The sequence below is a fragment of the Strix aluco genome, chromosome 26, assembly GCF_031877795.1.
Source record: "Strix aluco isolate bStrAlu1 chromosome 26, bStrAlu1.hap1, whole genome shotgun sequence".
NCBI classification, from domain to species: domain Eukaryota; kingdom Metazoa; phylum Chordata; class Aves; order Strigiformes; family Strigidae; genus Strix; species Strix aluco.
This window is the reverse complement of record NC_133956.1, coordinates 4259819-4277248: the sequence shown is the minus strand read 5'-3', so window position 1 is coordinate 4277248 and position 17430 is coordinate 4259819. Positions and strand designations below refer to the sequence as shown.

General features: G+C 52.3%; 1 protein-coding gene across 3 annotated transcripts in view; it reads right to left on the bottom strand.

Annotated features, from left to right (window-relative positions):
* The window catches only part of RPS6KA1 (ribosomal protein S6 kinase A1), a 42828-nt gene extending 28203 nt beyond the window's left edge, over positions 1 to 14625 (bottom strand). Inside the window, exons 1-2 of one of the 3 annotated variants that reach the window (XM_074807180.1) lie at positions 14485 to 14625; positions 7906 to 7950 (exon numbers count right to left, since the gene is read on the bottom strand). In XM_074807180.1, coding sequence (XP_074663281.1) covers positions 7906 to 7950; positions 14485 to 14547 — 108 coding nt within the window. In that variant the 5' untranslated portion in view covers positions 14548 to 14625. The remainder of the gene's footprint in view (positions 1 to 7905; positions 7951 to 14484) is intronic. The other 2 variants (XM_074807177.1, XM_074807179.1) reach the window with 2 other exon arrangements.
* Positions 14626 to 17430: the final 2805 nt, after the last annotated feature.

Here is a 17430-nt window from a genome sequence, read left to right as displayed (position 1 = left end):
TGGTAAAGCCTTTGCTCGGTACCTACCAGGTTTTGCTACGCGCGTGCTGGGAGAACCCAGCTCTCTCCCACCCTCTGGGAAGGACACACGTGCAAGATACGTTGCAAGAGGAGCGATCATCACATTTTCATGGTGGTTCTGAACTGTAGCAGCGTTAAAAGAAAAAAAAAACAAACCCCACGTCCAAAACACAGCCTGAGCTGTGTGTTACCAACACCCTAGTGAGAGCCTACAGGATGAGCACTGCAAAGCACAATTTTTTCATTTAACACTTGTAAATGATACTGATGCAGCCAGCGGCCGCTCCCTCCGCAGCTCAGCCGTGACACCGGCACACGCCTGCCCTGCGTGCGGGAACGGGACCGTAACGTGATGATCACTGTCCATCCCCTTCCCAAACACCACGGTACGGGAATACAGTCACCCTGAACGCTGGGAATAACACGTTTTGTCCTGTTCCCCTAAGATATGAAAGATGCTATTTTAAGGAGGATTTTTCCCCAGCTCTGTCCATGCGCAGACCCCGGGGTTCCCCTTCTGGTGCTGCTGCACCGAAGGAGTGACCCCCAAAGACCCCCCCAGGCCCGGTGTGCTCTGGCTGGCCTGGTGACGGTGCAGAGCCATCGCCTCCCCCTCGCTGTAAGCAGACACTGCGTATTCCCAATCTGTAACCAGACCAGCCCGAGCCGTCCCGTTAAACACACCACCCTGATGGCAAGGAAATCAATACCACCCCATCTTACAGTGCTTACGGGAGCACAAAAGGTTGTGTTCACAGTCCGTTTGGTATTTCCAGAGCCGCGCCAGCAGATCTGCCGAGATCGAGGTTTCAAGTACAAATGAGGGATGAACGCCCTCATTTTCCCTATCTGAAGGGGTGACATTTCCTGGCAGCGCCCTCCAGGGCTGGTAAGGGAAGGACCTGAATTTCACGCCGCAGTTCGGAAACCCTTTCTGCCTCAGAGCATCACACAGAATCAGAATCACAGAATCCTTCAGGTTGGAAAAGCCCCTCGGGATCATCGAGTCCAACCCTCAGCCCGACTCTGCAAAGTTCTCCCCTACACCACATCCCCCAACATCTCACCCAAACGACCCTTAAACACATCCAGGGATGGTGACTCCACCCCCTCCCTGGGCAGCCTATTCCACTCTCTGACCACTCTTTCTGGGAAAATTTTTTCCTCATGTCCAGTCTGAACCTCCCCTGTTGCAGTTTAAAGCCGTTCCCTCTTGTTCTGTCACTAATCCCCTGGGAGAAGAGACCAGCACCAACCTCTCCACAACGTCCTTTCAGGGAGCTGTAGAGTGATGCATCGCTGCAGTGCGATCAGCTGGAGTTTCTGGGAGGCAATGCCCCCGCCTCCCTCGCTGCAGAGGCAGCCCCAGGCGAGTGGCTTTTCCTAAGGGGCAAGGAGAAGGGCTCCGGGCATGGCCGGAGTCCTTAGAGTACAGCTGGGACTATTGTGCCCAGACCATCCCCAGCCCCACCACAGCAGCCAGGGGGAAAAAAATTATTGCAGCTTCACCTGGAGCTAGGGAAGGAATTTACTGCTCGTGTCCAAACTAGGCTTCAGCTTTCCAATAAAGCCGAGACTTGTAAAGCTGCAGATTGAGAGAGGCTGCTTGTGTGTGCAGAACGTCCCAGGTCGGCACCTGAGCCAGCCGTGGGGCCAGTGACCCCCCAGCCAACCCAGCCAAGGGGACTCACAGCTCCCAGTTGCCAGGGCAGCATGCTCCAGAGACCCAAGCCCACTCTGACCCCTTCAAAAATCAAATGTAAGTTCTTCAGTTTGAGCTCTTTGGGGTCTTCTTTGGTTACAGCCCTCTGCTGCTGTCCCTGGCACAGAGGGAGCTGCCACCACCCCATCCCCTGCGGCCGGTCTCCATCCACCTTCCGCTCAAGCAGGGAGAGGAGCCCGTGACTCCTCCATCCCGCCGGGGAAGCACTCGCAGAGCTCTGGCCTTGCTCACACTTCCTCCTGGGTCCACAAAGAATTTGACTTCAGCAATCCCGTGTCCTCTGCCCCCAGCTCAGGCAGCCGGGAGAAGCCTGGCCGAGGAGGGGCTGGCAGGAGGATCCCTCGCTTTGCTGCAGGCACAGGGACTCCTTTAACTGGTGGGGGGCTGGATGACACAGGTTTCCTCCAGGTAGAGCACACAGTAAAAGAGTTTTTAAAATTTTTTTTCGATTTAAAGAGGCTTTCTGGAGGCAGAGCTTGAGGCAGTTTCTATTAACCCACGAGGGGGATGGAAATGGAAGAGCAGAAACCGGAGCAGTTTTGAAGGGTTGGCGCATGGTGCGTGAGGGCTGTTTGAGCGCTGCTCGCCAGCTCTGCAGACTCTGCTGCATTCCTCGTGTGCGAGTCCTGTAAACTGACCCCTCTTCAATTATTCATTAGAGTCTGCAGCTCATCAGAGACTCTGCTCCTCAAACAGGCATTTATTTGTGGTGGGTATTTTTTTTTTTTTAAGAGCTCAGAAGCTTGCTGTTAACCATAACCCAGCCTTGCCAAGGACGAAGAGCGAACGGTCTGGCAGGAACAAGCCAGGCAGCTGTCAGGCATCACATTAAAAACAAACCCACTTGATTACTTCAACTGACAAGACGGAGCAGCCAGTTTAAACTAAGAGCTTTACCACTGACAGGCTGAAAAAGCAGAACGTTAAGTTAAGAGGCAATAGCTGCAGCCCAGTCCCTGCGGTGCAGAGGGGAAGGCAGATTTCCAGGCAGCACCGTGCCGTGCTCGAGATGTTCTGCTCCTGCCAGGTTCTCCCAGGTCCTGCCCAGCCCTGGGGGACCAAACTGGCCGGAGCAGTCTTGGCCAAGCAGCTGGAAGCAGCAGAAGAGGGGCGGTGGGCAGAGAAGGGATTTGCTGCGGTACCTGTCTCTTCCCACGTTCGACGGCTTTCCAGTTCTTGGAGAAAACAGCAGCAGCTGTGCAAACACGCCAGGCCCGTTTCAAAGCAGAGCATTTTACTTGCTTATTTTAAAACCCTTCATGTTAAGAGGCCACGATTAGAGTGGTGCCCAATACTGACGAGGATCACGCCACTGGACGTGTCTTCTGCCTCGCACTCAGCCTGGAGCTGGAGTTCACGTGCGATGCTGGCAGCACGCAGCCGACGCGACCAGAGCCCTCCATCGCCTGGGCACCAGGTGGGCACACAGGACTTGCCCTTTGGTGGCCAGCAGGTCTCCGATGACTCTTTTTCTTCCTCTCCCACTGTGAAGAGAAGGTGCTTCAAGTTTTCCCTCTGACCATCCGCTTAGTGATGCAGCTCCAGAGATGGGACAACTTGTCAGTGGATGTTCTGCCAGTCAGCAACGCCCACGGCCAGACGCACAGTGCAAAATCTGGGTGCAAGAGGGAGATGTCCTGCTGGAAAGCAGAGCTGTGAGCACTCACTAATGCAGTCTGCCATGATGGAGCAGCACAGAGCCTTCCTCTCTTACATCCCACTGGAGGAGCATGAAGAATTAATTCCCAGGTCATGACTGTCAGAGCAGGATCCCTGAAGTCCAGCCTGCAGGAAAGCTGCTCCAGATACATCCAGTTTGCAGGCAGGGCTCAAGAACCAGGAGGAGGGCAGGAAGAGTGTAGCAAAACCAAGAACCAGTCTTATTTCTAGCAGCAGCCAGCTGCTATTGAACCACCCAGACTGGCACAGAGCCATCACAGGTAGATGGCCACAACCCTGCTTCCTCCAACTCATCCCAAAGAATTACAACTCAGAGCTGTGACCACTACTTGGTCATCACTGGAGTGTTATAGCAGGGTGTTTCACCCAGAACAATACAAGCTGAGGTTAACGCTGGTGATGCAGGTGTTTCTCTGCCCAGAAGTGTCCATGTCCAGGGTTCCTGCCTATAGCTTCCCTCGCTGAAGGCGCTGCAGGGAAGGGCCTTTCTGCAAGCTTTACCTACTCAGGACACGAGGTTAAATCAGCAGGAGCTAAACAGATCTGGGGGAGAGCCGTGTCTTCCCCTTCACATCATTCCCACTACAGTTTGCTGCCTAGCAAGGCTCAGCCTGAGCAGGTGGGGTGCATGCAGCAGAGCAAAGCCCTCGCTCTGGTCTCAAAGGTCTCTTTTATGGTGCAGAGCAGAGCTGGAAGAGGTTACTTATTCACTTCCCCACTTCTCGTTGCGCACTGTGATTATCACCCAAGAACAAGCTGATCAGCACTCCCAGCCTGCGCCAGCGTTACCTCCAGAGAGAGAGTGGGCACACTCAGCACTGCAAATCCACTCCTCTGCTCTTCATTATGAAGTGATTTCACTAATTGGGTGTTGTACTTTCATGCATAATTCCTCACACTTGGCACCTTCAGGGAGCACAAGCTCACCCCTCAGCCAAGCTGGCTGCAGAGCAGGTTGTAAAACCCCAATTATGAGAGGTTCCATTTTTCCACTGAATTCAAGCCCTCTGTTGCTGTTCCCCAGCTGAACAAGGACCAATCTTCAGTCTACCTGACAATTAAAATCTAAAGAAAATAGGAGAGAATGAGGTTCAGTACCAAGGGACCAATGCACAGCGCTGCTGATGAGCCCCTGGGGCAGAGCAGTTTTTGAGAGCAAAGCAAGAGACCTCCCGTTTTGCTCTTGCACAGAGACACAGCTGAGGTTAACCCATGGCTGTGGCAGCAGATGCTTCTCTCAGTCTCAGCCCAGGCTGTGTGAAAGAAAACAGAACAGGAGGAAAGCAGCCCCTGAGCTCTCTGCAGAGGGTGTCGGGGCAGCAGTCCTGCTCCGTGAGCATCAGCCCTGCTCCTCTCCCAGCAACACGAATGTGAAAGAGGAGCTCTTCGGTTCAACAGCCCACGGACGTCGCACTGAAACCCTGCACCGACTGCACTGCTGCTATCCTAAAGCCAACATCAAATTTAAACAGGGTCAAACACCATGACCAAAGAGGAGAGGAGAGAAAAAAAAAGCCATCCTTGTACCTGTCTTTGCCAAAGGTTCCTGTTCAATGCAGTGTTTGGTTTTAAGGATGCGGCCAGGACTGCCTGGCAGATTGCAAACTCTTACAGTAGGGACAGGCTGGAAGCACCCAGACAAGCAAGGATTTGGGTATGAGCAATCTAGGATTGTGCTCGCTGTCAGGAGAGAGCTTGGCTTGGAATTCCGTACGGCCTAATGCTGTTGGGGTGGCCCTGACTGCAGACCCAGGCTCCTTTCCCTGCGACCACACAATGGGAGGCAGGTGCTCCAGACAGCGCTCTCCCCAACCTGCAGGATCTTGCAGGCATTTCCAAGATACTCAGATAAACACACCAAGGTACGATGCTTGCAGGGACTTGTGTACCACAATTGTTCTTGAAAGGTGGGAATCCACAAGAAGTTGTGCAACACACCAGCTGTCCTCAGTAGGAAGCTGAGTTGGAGCTACAGAGGCAGCTAGAAAGTACCAGATCACAGCCAGCCTGGCCCAAAACATCCCCTCGCTACCTCTGCACCGAGCATTTCATCGCGTTTCATGCCCACAGACCCTGCTGATGTGCCCCAACAGCAGGTGAGATGATGTCGGAGGCATTCGACTGCATCTGTCTCACGCTACCGGCTGCGAAGTTCCCAACTCTTTTGAGGAACTCCTGGATTTCCTCCTTTGCAAAGTGTCTTTGGTTATTGCCCAGGCAAATAACGATTGTACTTCTGGCAGCATCCTACTTACGGGGACAGGGGGAGGGAGGGCACTTCTGCGTGGGTGTTGAGTAATCGCCGCTGTCGCTGCTTGAAGCTATTTTTAGAAGAGATCACAGAATGAGCTGCAAAAGGATAGCAAGTACAAACCTAGAATAAAGGTGCCTCTTCCCCTTACAGCTCTCCGCACACAGCTAGAAGGACAACTGAGCAACCTTCAACTTGAGAATAGCCAACTTCAGATGTTTATGGCCGCTTACTTCTCCTTCCTTAGTCCTTGTTGTAGGTAGAGCCAGTGCCAGAAGCTGCTGCTGACATCTACCCCCAAAATGAACAGAAAAATACACAAATATTCAGTGCGCTGCCTTCCCCCCTCTGCAGCATCCCAGCTGGTTCAGAGTGCCAGAGTTTACCCTGAAGTTCAAGGTATGTGTTTATAGGAGGGATTGCATTTGTCTGTGCTGGTAGGAAATGTACCTTGTACAAACTTGGAAAATACGACTGAGGTTATTTCAGGAGCACATAACAGGGCTTCATGTGTTCAAAAGTTACCGAAAATGGGATTGTCAGACACCACTCACAGGCATTTTGGCCACAGTGCCTCGGAAAAGTGGAAAGCAGGACACCTGAATGTAGCACAGGGCCCTTGCGTCTTCCCTGCTGCGGGATGTTGGACAACTTGCCTGCTGCTCTGCTCCAGCCCCTGCTGCAACGGGGACTTCACTTCCCCGTCCCACTGAGGGACAGACACAGAGCAGTAAAGAGAACCCCAAGTGCCTTTTTGGCCTCTATCGCATGATCTTTCTCTGGGGCTGCATCTACAGATGGAATCCAGCCAGGGTTTGTCCCAGTAATGTCCTTCAAAGAAAAAAAAAATCTTCAATTATTTTTAAAGCAACGTCCTTCAGCAGCTTTTATGGGGGGGCAGTTTCGCCAAGTGTTTGAAGATGAAAGAGGCAAAGTCTCAAGTCTTAGAAACCCAGCTGGAATCCAACCAGAAGAGACAGATATTTTTTTTTTCCCATGCCAGAGATGCAGGCACAGTGAAGAACTGTAAAACCACTATTCTCAGGGGAGGGAAGTGCACAGACTCACGCCAGATTTCTTGCAGGCCATTGGAAAAGTGCCAGTCCAGCAACTGGGACAGAAATGCAGAAAAGGTAGGTGAGATGCAACAGCAATGCTAGAAGTCCAGTATAAGTTCCTGGCAAAGAACTGCCTGAAAAGTAGACAATTGGGTTTTAGGTTTAAATTTCTTTTACTAAAAACGCAACGGTAACCAACTGGAAAAACAGTACAATAAGCCCCCATGGGACGATGATTAGAGAGAGATCTAGCACAGACGATGATTCAGAAACTCCTACAGGGCACTCACTGAGGGTAAGGCACAGGACAAACTCTTGACAACCCGTTCGGCAAGGTCTCCCAAGCCAAATCAAACATGTTGTGTCATTCTTCATGGTTATAGCAAGTATGTATCAGAAAAGGAAATCCTGAAAGGCTCATGATTTCAAAATACTGAGGTGGCTCTTCTGCCCTGCACAGAGAAGTATGGGCACAATTAGGAAATACCCACACTAACAACATCAGTCCTCATACCTGGAGAGGGCTCACATCAGAGAAATCAAGTCCTTCAAACATCATGATGTTCATGTGTGGAGCAGGAAGAGCTTTAGGGGTCTGAAGAAGGTCTAGCAGATTAAGACCCTTGCCCAAAACATGGAAGACAGCAGCTCAGTTCCCTCAGCCATTCCCAGCTCATGTTAATGGGGACGCAGAGGGTGACTTGACAGAAGCGGAGCTTCTCCCAGCCCCACCAAAACAAGAGAATAAACAGATACCAGGCGCTCAGCAAGGGCAGCTGTGCCAAAACCATCAAATACTCTAGTACTTCTCATCCCGTCTGACAAGATCACGAGATAGAGAAAGGTGTAAACACGGCACTGAAACCCCAGGGATTCTCACTTCTAGCCCTGTGCTACAGCCTCCAGTCCATCTCCTGTGTGCTGGACTGAGGCAGCCCTTTGGGAAACCTTCCAGATATGTTTGGATGACCAAAGCAGCAGAAAGAAAAAGGCTTTATCTCCTCTCTTCCCCTACTCCAGTCCCTTACACTTGCACATGTGCTCAACCCGATTACAAAGCAGCAGCTTATGGGATTTAAAAATAGCCGTCCCCAACCCATTCACCAAGTCAGCTCATTCCCCCCACGCAGCTCAGAGGGATGACTTTAAGATATAACCCCAGAGCATTTTTACCTTGGATGGAGGATTCCCACCTTCTTCTGGAGCAGCCTGCCCATTCTGCAAAGGAAGAGAACCTGCCATTAGCACACGCCAGGCATGGGACCGCTCCTCACACCCCCTTACAAAGGCTGTTGGCTTTGGGAGCCCTTCATGCAGGACAAACAGGGGAGGAGGCTGCTTTCAGACACGGTATCGGACGATTGAACACTCCCCATACACCGAGAAGACACTTTCTGCCAAGGAAAAAAAAACTTGTTTCAAAAAGTCTTGTGTTCAAAGACTCTCCACACTCCCCACAGCTGAAATTAGGGCTCCTTATACACCGACCACGGCTTGCGGGGCAAACGGCACCCCTGCACCCCCCAGGCATGGATCCCCTGGGGCGGTGGGTACAGGAGTCCCACCCTCAGCAGAATGTGCTGCAGACACGGCCCTGCGGTTGCACCATCCACCCTCCTGCACCCCCTCCACTGGGACTACAGGAAGGAGCGAGCAGGGGAGATGGGGTGAAGCCGGGAAAGCAGCGCTAGCATGCAGTTAACAGCCATTTGCCATGACGTTGGCTTTCACATGAACATTTATCAGTTATTTATTACCCTATCGCAGCTGATACAGCTGCAGGAAATCTGCAGCACCTGCTTGGCCCCAGGCCACCTCCGGCCTGCAAGTCCAGGTTCTGCTGCTGGAGCCCTGTACAAAGTCACAGCGGGTGACCTGAACCGCCTCGAGTCGCGTCAGCCGGTCACACTCAGCGCTGAACCAAAGGCGGATCAGGTTCAGCACAGCACCGTGCCTGGAGAAGCCAGCAGGAGCAGAAGTGGGTGGGATTTAATTAGACGTAGATATCCAGAGCAGGATAAGCACGTACAAGAGGTTTTCTGCAGACTATGGAGAAAAACAAGGGCAAGAAGATTTTGCTTTGACATCTATTTGCACTACAGTCTCAGGCTCCAAAAATCATGGAATTCCTCTCTTTCTTTGAAAGAACAAGGCAAATTTATTCACTCCTCTTCAGATTTATAGTCCAAGAGAAGAGGTGCAATGAAATTGTATTTCAGCTGCAGATTTTTAGTCGAATGCCTGCATTTTAGAGCCTTTCAGGAATCTAACAGAAACAAAGCTAGCTCCTTCCCTGGAGAAGCAAGGGGACATCAACCTGACATCTGTCTTAGGACTACACTATCCGCTTCTCCCCCTTGGGCCAAATTTAACTTACTTCCTTTTAATACAAAGCAAAACTTGCAATTGTTGATCTTGAGAGAGCTTTGGGGCTGCTGAGAAAACCTCCCTCTAATGCTGTGCTCGCTTTGCTACAACACTCACTGGTGCTTCCAGGTTCCCACTCTTCTGCTTCCCATAGGAGGTCACCAGTGCTGGGTTGAAACTGCTTGGCTACCTGCTCGTGGCTAGCTCACAATCAAAGGTGTAATGCTAAAGAGCTAAATTTAAGCACAAGTTTAGCTTTTAGATACTTCAAATCCACAGACATTAGTCCAGAGTCTCTATATATCTTCATATTTAGGTCTCTCCACTCCCACCCCAGCCTGTGCTGCCTGCAGCACTTCATCGAACACCTTAGTCCCACCACAACGTGCAGTACCCCCACACCAGCTGGGGAGACCACCTGCCTCTTGGCCTGACACTGGCCCTACAATCTTTACATTTACACGGACCTGCTCTGAGCTCCATAACTCACCTTAGTATCAACTTAAACTGGGCTTAAGTTCCAAAGTATTTTCAGCCAATGACTGAAAAAAACAATAGCACTACCACGCAAGCTGAGCTCTTCCAGAGGAACGTTGCCCTGATGTTTACACGGCGCTCTTGGTGCCATTAGCACAAAGAATAGCTAAGAAGTGAAGTAAGATTCTGTGTTTATGCAGAGCCTCCACAAAGAGGGGGGAGACACCGTGCTCAAGATAGCCAAGCTTGGAAACATCCTTATGTTTACCAGCTCAGCTGTCACCGATCAACAATTCGTAACTCGCTGCTAATCAGAACCATAGCTTGGGGAGGGCTGTTTATGTCTAAAACAGCTTAAGAAGTAGAATTTCCGTGTCAGACAGAGGGAAACAGTGCCTGGCTCATGGTCTGGAGAACAGATCTACAAGGCACGTGTCAGGAGAGGGGTGAGTTGATACATGGGACAAGGTCTTTTACTCCTCTGGGAAGACCAGCACATGGTGAGTGAGCACAGGGTCTGTCCAACCCTTCGGCTTCAAGGATACGGTAGGAGACACCGGGTGCCACCTCCGGACCTGCCAGACCTTTTCATCAGCTCCCTGGCCTGAAGAAAGCTTGTCCTACATACTGCTGTTGACAGAAATCCATCCTACGTGGGGATGGAAGGGATGTGGAAAGAAAGAGCACAGTGTCCATGCCAGGGAGGTTTCCTGGGCATGTAGATCTTAGAGGGATGAAGCTCCTGATGAAATAGTCACTTTCCAAAGCTGACATAAGGCAGATGTGTAAGGAGAGAATTGCAGTATTTAGGGCCAAGTGCTTTCCTTCCACACCAGAGCAAAACCAGGCCTTATTCCCTCATACAGAATTCAAGAGCATTTCTAAGTGTCCAAGATGGAAACACACTCCCAGCTACGAACTCATCACCCCCTGAGATAAAATACGGCCATTCCACCGCATTGTAAGCAGAGCTGAAATAGTTTGTGGTTCCTCGGTTTGACATTTGTCTCTTTAAAAAGCTTTATTTCTGCACTCCCCCTGCATACCACGCACAGCGTGTTAGCAAGTGCACGTGTGTTTGCCTCTGTGCCAGATACCCTCTTATGGCACGTTGTTCTCAGGGTTGGAAAGGAGCCTCCTGAACGTCGTACTCTGAGAGCAACCCTGGAGATCTCCCCGCAGGCAGTAACCAGGCAATAACTGCTGCAGGAGGGAGGCACAGCTCCTTCCCGTGGGTGCCCAGGGCAGCAAGGAGCTGATGCACACTGGTGGCAGAGCAGGGCTTAGGCTCCCAAGAAGGCAGCAGCATGAGCCTCACTGGTGGCCAGCAGCCTGTCCCTGCAGCCTTCCAGCCAGCACTGCTCTGGGGCGAGCGGAAACGGGGATTACAAAGCTAATCTGATGGGCACGTGGAGCGGCAGCCTGGCAGCGAGGGCATCTCTGGGCAAGCGACAGCTAAAGCTGCCCAGGAGGTAACGCAAAAGCCCTTCTGCACACACGCTGCTCTAATGAGTTTTCTTCATAGCACGCAGGAAAGTATACCCAAAACAAGTGCATTCAGTTACACAACTGCCAGCCTGGCTGAACTTGGGGAGATATTTATCTTGGGACATCTTGCATTTTAAATCCCTTTAATTCCACATAATCTGCAGCACAGGGAGCAATTTACAGAACAGGCCGGTGCTGCTCTGAAACCAGGACGAGTCACACCCCTGGTGGGACCATGCCCGCTCCTGCTGCCACGAAGGGCTGCGCTCTATTGTCAGCACCATCAGCACAAGTCATCCCGGATTATCGACAGCTCTGCCTGGAAAAGCAGCCTGCTGCTATTTCTGGACCTCTAGGCTTGGACTAGTCGTTTCCAAGATGCCCACAGACAACACAACAAGGGTAGCAGGTACCCAGAGATGCTCCTTCACCCAACTTTGATGAGGGCATGGAGGAAGAAACTCTTCACCCCAGAGCTTCTGCCATTTGACACAAGAATGAGGCATTTTATTGTTGTTATTACTATTAAGTGGAATTTATAGATCTTGCCTTTTGCAGTTCAGAGAAAGGAAATGATTCTGCAAAAATAAAGATCTCCAGAAGAACTCAGGTAGCTCAAACAGACTGAGGAGTCTATGCACAAGGCGTATCAGAGACGACAGGCTTCCTCCCCTATCTTTTGATCATTGCTTTATGCATTGTTCAGCTAAGATGCTTGAAAAAGATAGTTATTCATGAATAGCTCCTGCTCAATAAAGGATGATACACATATACAAGGAAAAATAATTAGCTTGAAGTGGTTGGGTTTGGCGTAATCCCACGTCAGTTGTGTTGCTGTACGTTTGTGTAATGAGACAAGAGTTTAAAAGAAAAGCATAGCCCCGATGACAGTATCCATCGCTATGGTGATGAAGTCATTCACTCCACTCTATTGCTCGTACTCTGCCCCAGCCAGGTTTTTCTACTACATAAGCAATATTCGGAATAGTATAAGCAGCAGAGAGAACAGGGAGGAAAAAAATAAAAAGGAAAAAGTATTATGAAGCTAGCTCAGGCCCCAGGATGGAGGGACTGGTCTCCTGCAAGGGATCAGTTCAAGCTCCCGCTGCCACCCACTCCTCCGTGTTTCCCTGGCACGGCTCCAGGCTGCGCTCTGGGACAAGGGGCACCAGCCGTGCCCCATCCCCAGCAGCACATGGCCAACACCCCCAGAACTCAGTGCAAAAACCCCAAACCCCTTAACAACAGGACTGATGCCTCCACCAGCGTGGTGACAGCACCGCTGCTCCGTGACTCAGAAAGCAAAGGTTGGAGGAAGCCGGTTTCTAACCTGGATGGCAGCGATCCCAGGGCAATTTACGTAACTGGCGTTCCAGAAAAGTCTCCTCGGTTCCTCCATGGTGCCACCTTGCCCAGGAGAGGTGAAAACCTTCTCCTCAGGCCCCTACGCTTGGTGATTTTAGCCTCAAGGTGCAAAACTTCCCCCAAGCCCAAGTCCTTTTCCACTGTTCGCAGATACGCTGCTGGATCTCAGGGAACCCTCTAACACCTGGCCCAGGCGATGGCAGCCAGGTTGGGAGGTGAAGAACATCTGTATGATCTTCCTCACTGGAATCAAGTGCACGTACTTGCTCACCTTAAAACTAAAGGAGGTAAATTGCTAATGTCCCACTTGTGATACTGAGATGCAAAAAGACTGATCTGCAGAAATATCACCTGCGAACTGCTCCTGACCCTGACCTAGAGCTCTGGCCAAGGTGAGATGGGGGAAGGGGGCGGCTCAGAAACCAGAGGCAGGCCCTCCAGTTTCAGTTTACAATTAACACCCCCGTTATTAACGCAATAGGGAAAACAGTCCTTGGGGCTGCTGTGATCCTCACAGATGACTCGGGCTGACAAATACACCGGACCCCCCCGGCCGTTTCCGCTCAGAAGAGATCCCATGATGCTGACACAGCGCCTGCCTGGCACCTGGGAGACCTGGGATTAAGTAGTAAAGGAATGTCGCCCACGGCATTCGCCGCCCTGGGCACTGGCATTAGTTTCCTCCCATTATGAGTCTAGCTGCGTTTTCTGGCTTTTCAGGCTATCTTCCTACTGAGGAAGAGAGAAACCACAAACACAAAGCCCCGTCTCCCAGCAATAACCCACACCCCGGCTCTGGGCACACGACATGGTGTCAGGAATCGCCGTCGAGTCACCGCAGGACTTCCCTCCTCTCCCACCTTCGAGCCCAAACCCACCCTCGTGGCTCAAGCGATGCTTTCAGAGCAGATGCTCCCAGCCCACCCCACCTTCATGCCGGCTGCTTGGCACCCGCAGCGCGGGCGGGCCCTCGGCACCGCACCCCACGGGCAAGGGGGGGGGGGTCTCTAGGAGAAGCCGTGCCCATACGTGGCCGATGAAGATGAAGCGACCTCCCCTCGGACGGCCAGCAGACCTCCCAGACGCCACTGCAGCCATGAGGAAATGCTGCCTCCACTCAAAGCTGAGATTTCTTATGAGGCAATTTTAAATCGGAATGAGCAAATCTGACCCGTTAAGCATCGCGAGGGCCCTAAGCGTGATAGAGGAGCGTGACAGCATCAAATCCACCCAAAACGATGGGAAAGCACCAAGGTCTGAGTCAATACCTGGGATAAAATCCCCCCCCACCCCTCTAGATTCTCCAGGAGAGCTGCTAGTTCCAATTTGGATGAGAAGATGTTTAACTAAAGAGTGCCAGAGCACGGTGCCTCAGCTGGCTGCTCTGCCACGGGTGAAAACTGCCACAAGCTGTCCCCTTTATTCTGAAATGGCTGCAGATGTGGCCAGATGCTGCGCACCGTCCTGCACATCTGGCTGGGAGGTTTTAAGGAGAAGGAAAAGAGCAAAGCGGGAGGGAAGAGCAGAATCTAGCAAAGTGCCACTGGACTGCCATCAGAGTTTGAAACACAGGCCTGTGAGAGCAGCTGGGGCTGGGGAGGCGGGTAGCGAGGAAGCCTGGAGGAGAAAGACCCAAAATCCGAGATATTTATTCCCGGGGCCTTCAGCAGGGACTGTTTTTCCTCCTGCCCGGGAGGAGGTTGGGGAGCACGCTGCTCACGCTCCCCGAATAACCAAAGCTTGGAAGGGCAGCAGCGGGGCCAGGAAACCCCCGGATCCCCGCCGTGCACACACCGAGCCTCGGGCAGCGCCCGGCTGCGACCCCCCCGGGCCGCCAAACCACCCCCCTCCCCGCTCGGTGTGGGGGTGACTGCAGCACCCCCCAGCCGGGAGGGTCCCGCCGGGCTCAGGAGGTTGAAGTAGAGGCGGGAGGGGGGGGGAGGCCGGGCCGGGCGCTCCTTTGTTCGGCGGAAATTCCCCCCGCACCCCCGGGGGACCGGAACGGAGCCCCCCCCCCACCCCCCCGCCACCGGGAAGGGCCGGTGCCCCGCTCACCTCCGTGTCCAGATGCACCAGCTCCATATTGGGCCAGGGCTCGGCCAACTGGGCGAGCGGCATCCTGCCGGCGAGCGGCCCCGCGGGGGCTCGGCTGCGCTGGGAGCGGCGGCGGCGGCGCTGGGCACCGGCTCCCCGGGCCGGGCCGGGCCGGGAGCGGCGGGGCGGAGCGGGGCGGGGCGGGGCGGAGCGGGGCGGCTCCGCCCGCCGAGCCGCGGGGCGGGAGCGGGCTCGGCTCGGAGGGTCTCCCCGGGGAAGCCGGGGCGGTGCTGGGCCGGGAGAAGCGGGGCGCGGGGGGACGGTTCCAGCCGGAGGCACCGAGCGACCCCGATCATCGCGGCGTGCGGCGGGTTGATGAAGGGACAAAGGTGGCGAGGGGGGCACGGAGGGCACGTGCAGCCTTCTGCGGGCATGAGCGGTTGGGGGTGGAAGGGACCTTAAAGATCATCCAGTCCCACTCCCCTGCCCTGGGCAGGGCCACCTTCCACGAGCCCAGGTTGCCCAGAGCCTCAGTGATGAGCCATCCATGAGCCCCGTCAGCTGCGCCCTGCCCTGGGCATCTCGCCCTGATAAATTTTGGGATGCAAACAGTTTAAAACGACTCAGAGGGTTCTGCTCGCTCCTCGCGAGGTGAGAGGGACAGTCGGTGCCTGCTCGTGCCTACCAAGTCAATCCTCAAAGCACCGAGAACACCCCAACACCAAACATCTACCAAAAATACACGACACCGAGTGGCCCTGCTCTTCTGTGCCTTGGAAAGATTTTTTTTTTTTCCCTCGAGGAGCATCCAGCCGTTTCGGGGTACACCCAGTGCTGCACAGCATCACCCAAAGAAGAGGTGGTGAGGAGAAACTCGGTGACACAATTCAGATAGTGCTGCTTAAAGCAGGAAACTGCGCTGGGAAATCCGGACTCCAAGTGTGAGATGCGCAGTGAGTCACTGCTCATCACCGCCTGCAGTGCCCCCCTCACCCTGCCTTCCCTACAAAACATGGAAAAAACCCATAAAAAAAATATCAAACACTTCCTACCGTGTTTGGAGCACCTCAGAAGAACGGTGCCTTAAGCACAAGTGTTCATAATTCACAGCTATTCCCACCTGCTAGGCTTTGCAAATTGGAAAAAGTTTTCTCCTACTCACATTTTACCAAACCTCAAAGCACCCTGTTTTCATGTTTCATCATAAAATTATTAGTTAAAAAAAATATTTTTAAAAGAATGCATGGCTAAGGGTTGACTTCATCAAGGTGTGGCTGGAAATATTTAATGAGCTTAAGCGAAAGCATATCCAGCTGGGGTTTTGCATTCTGAGAGCAGCTGTCCCAGGAAGCTGGGGCTGTACAGCCCTTAGTCCTTAACCTGTTCAGAGAGGGCAGCAAACTCCAAAAAAGCTGAATTAGGACAGAGCCCAGAGCTTCGAAAAATCCCAGTTAATCTTTACAGCACCTGAAGCTAATGTGTAAGTCATTATCAGGACCTGCTTGTGATTTAGGCTAGAGCTGTCATCTTTTTTGCATGTGGGGGAATCAAGTGTAGTAAATTCCCACGGTGACAGTAAGTATTTGAGCCAAGCCTGGGAACTGCCATCTTCAAGTCCTTCAAGCCCTGCTTGTGCCATAAGTGCTGGAGCCCCAGATGAAGGCATTAAATAACACAAATCCACCCGACTGGTACTAAGTGAGGTCCTGTTATAGCCAATTAAACTCGTGTCACTGTCGGAGCAAGCTGAAACAGATCTTGTGGAGAGTTATTCATTCAGCTCCAAAGCTACCCATAATTTCCCCTTATTGCCTGGTACACGGCGTGCCGTCTGCTTACACCCGTCCTCCAGCTGCTGCAACCTGCTTTAAATGGCATCAATAACATGACGATGTCAACACCGGCACCGCGTTTACCTTCTTCACACGTTTGCAAAACGCATCTCCCTTTCCTTCTGCTCCGCGAGCGTGTCAGGCTGGGGTAGGACCGCAGAGGGGGTGAGGTTAGGACAGTGCTCTCTGCATCCTCTCTGGAAGGAGAACAAAATGAGACACTACTTGCTGCCTACTGGATGCTTTAACACCAGTCCCCATGAGTCCAACCTCTGGATGTCACATCCTGGTGTGCTGGGAGCCTCCCAGCCGGGTGCCGAGCCCCCAGGGAGAATCGAAGCCATAATGCCGGGCACAAAGGCCCTTTCCCATCAGGGGACCCACCAAATGCCTCCCGACTTCCCAGGAGGGTTACGTGTGGAAGTCTGGCAGGATCAGATGCTGAGCAGTTACCTGCAGCAGCTGAGGGGATAATCGCAGCCAGGCTGGTCATTAACTCCTGGGAAATTTCTGACTTCAAGGTCATGACTGTTATCATAAACAGTGTAAAAAAAAAAAAGTTAAAAATAAATCACTTTTGAAGTGTTGAAAGGTTATAGGGTGGTACAGTAACCAGTAGAAAAGCAAGTTTTCATTTTCAAGGTCACAGTGAAAGGTTAATGGGCAACATCCAGAGGAACCTTTGAAAGGCAGAGCGAGGCCTACTGCAATTCAGTGAGGGAAGGAGACAGGAACCGCTGCTGCTCCCAGCCCCCGGCAGGTCTATTGAGATGCAGAAAGTCCGTCATATTTCACAGCAGAAAGACAGGCAGGCTGACTGTGAACTTGACAAAAGACAGAAATTATGAAGCTTTATGGAGCAATGACTTCTTCAAGCTGGAAGAAAAAGACAGCTCTAAACCCATGGGTACCACTGCACCTAAATAAAGCTACCAAATTATCCTGTCCACTTCTTTTAATAAAACAGCAAATTAAAGGTATTGGGGAGACCAAACCCGATGTATTCCCTGCATCTCTGCAGCTACTTTTATTAAAGGCTAGAAGAGGATTTTGCTGAGGTAGCTCTACAGTATCCTCAAAAATGTACTAACACCCCCAAAAAGCCTGAGTAACACCACAGCAATTCAGCAGCAAC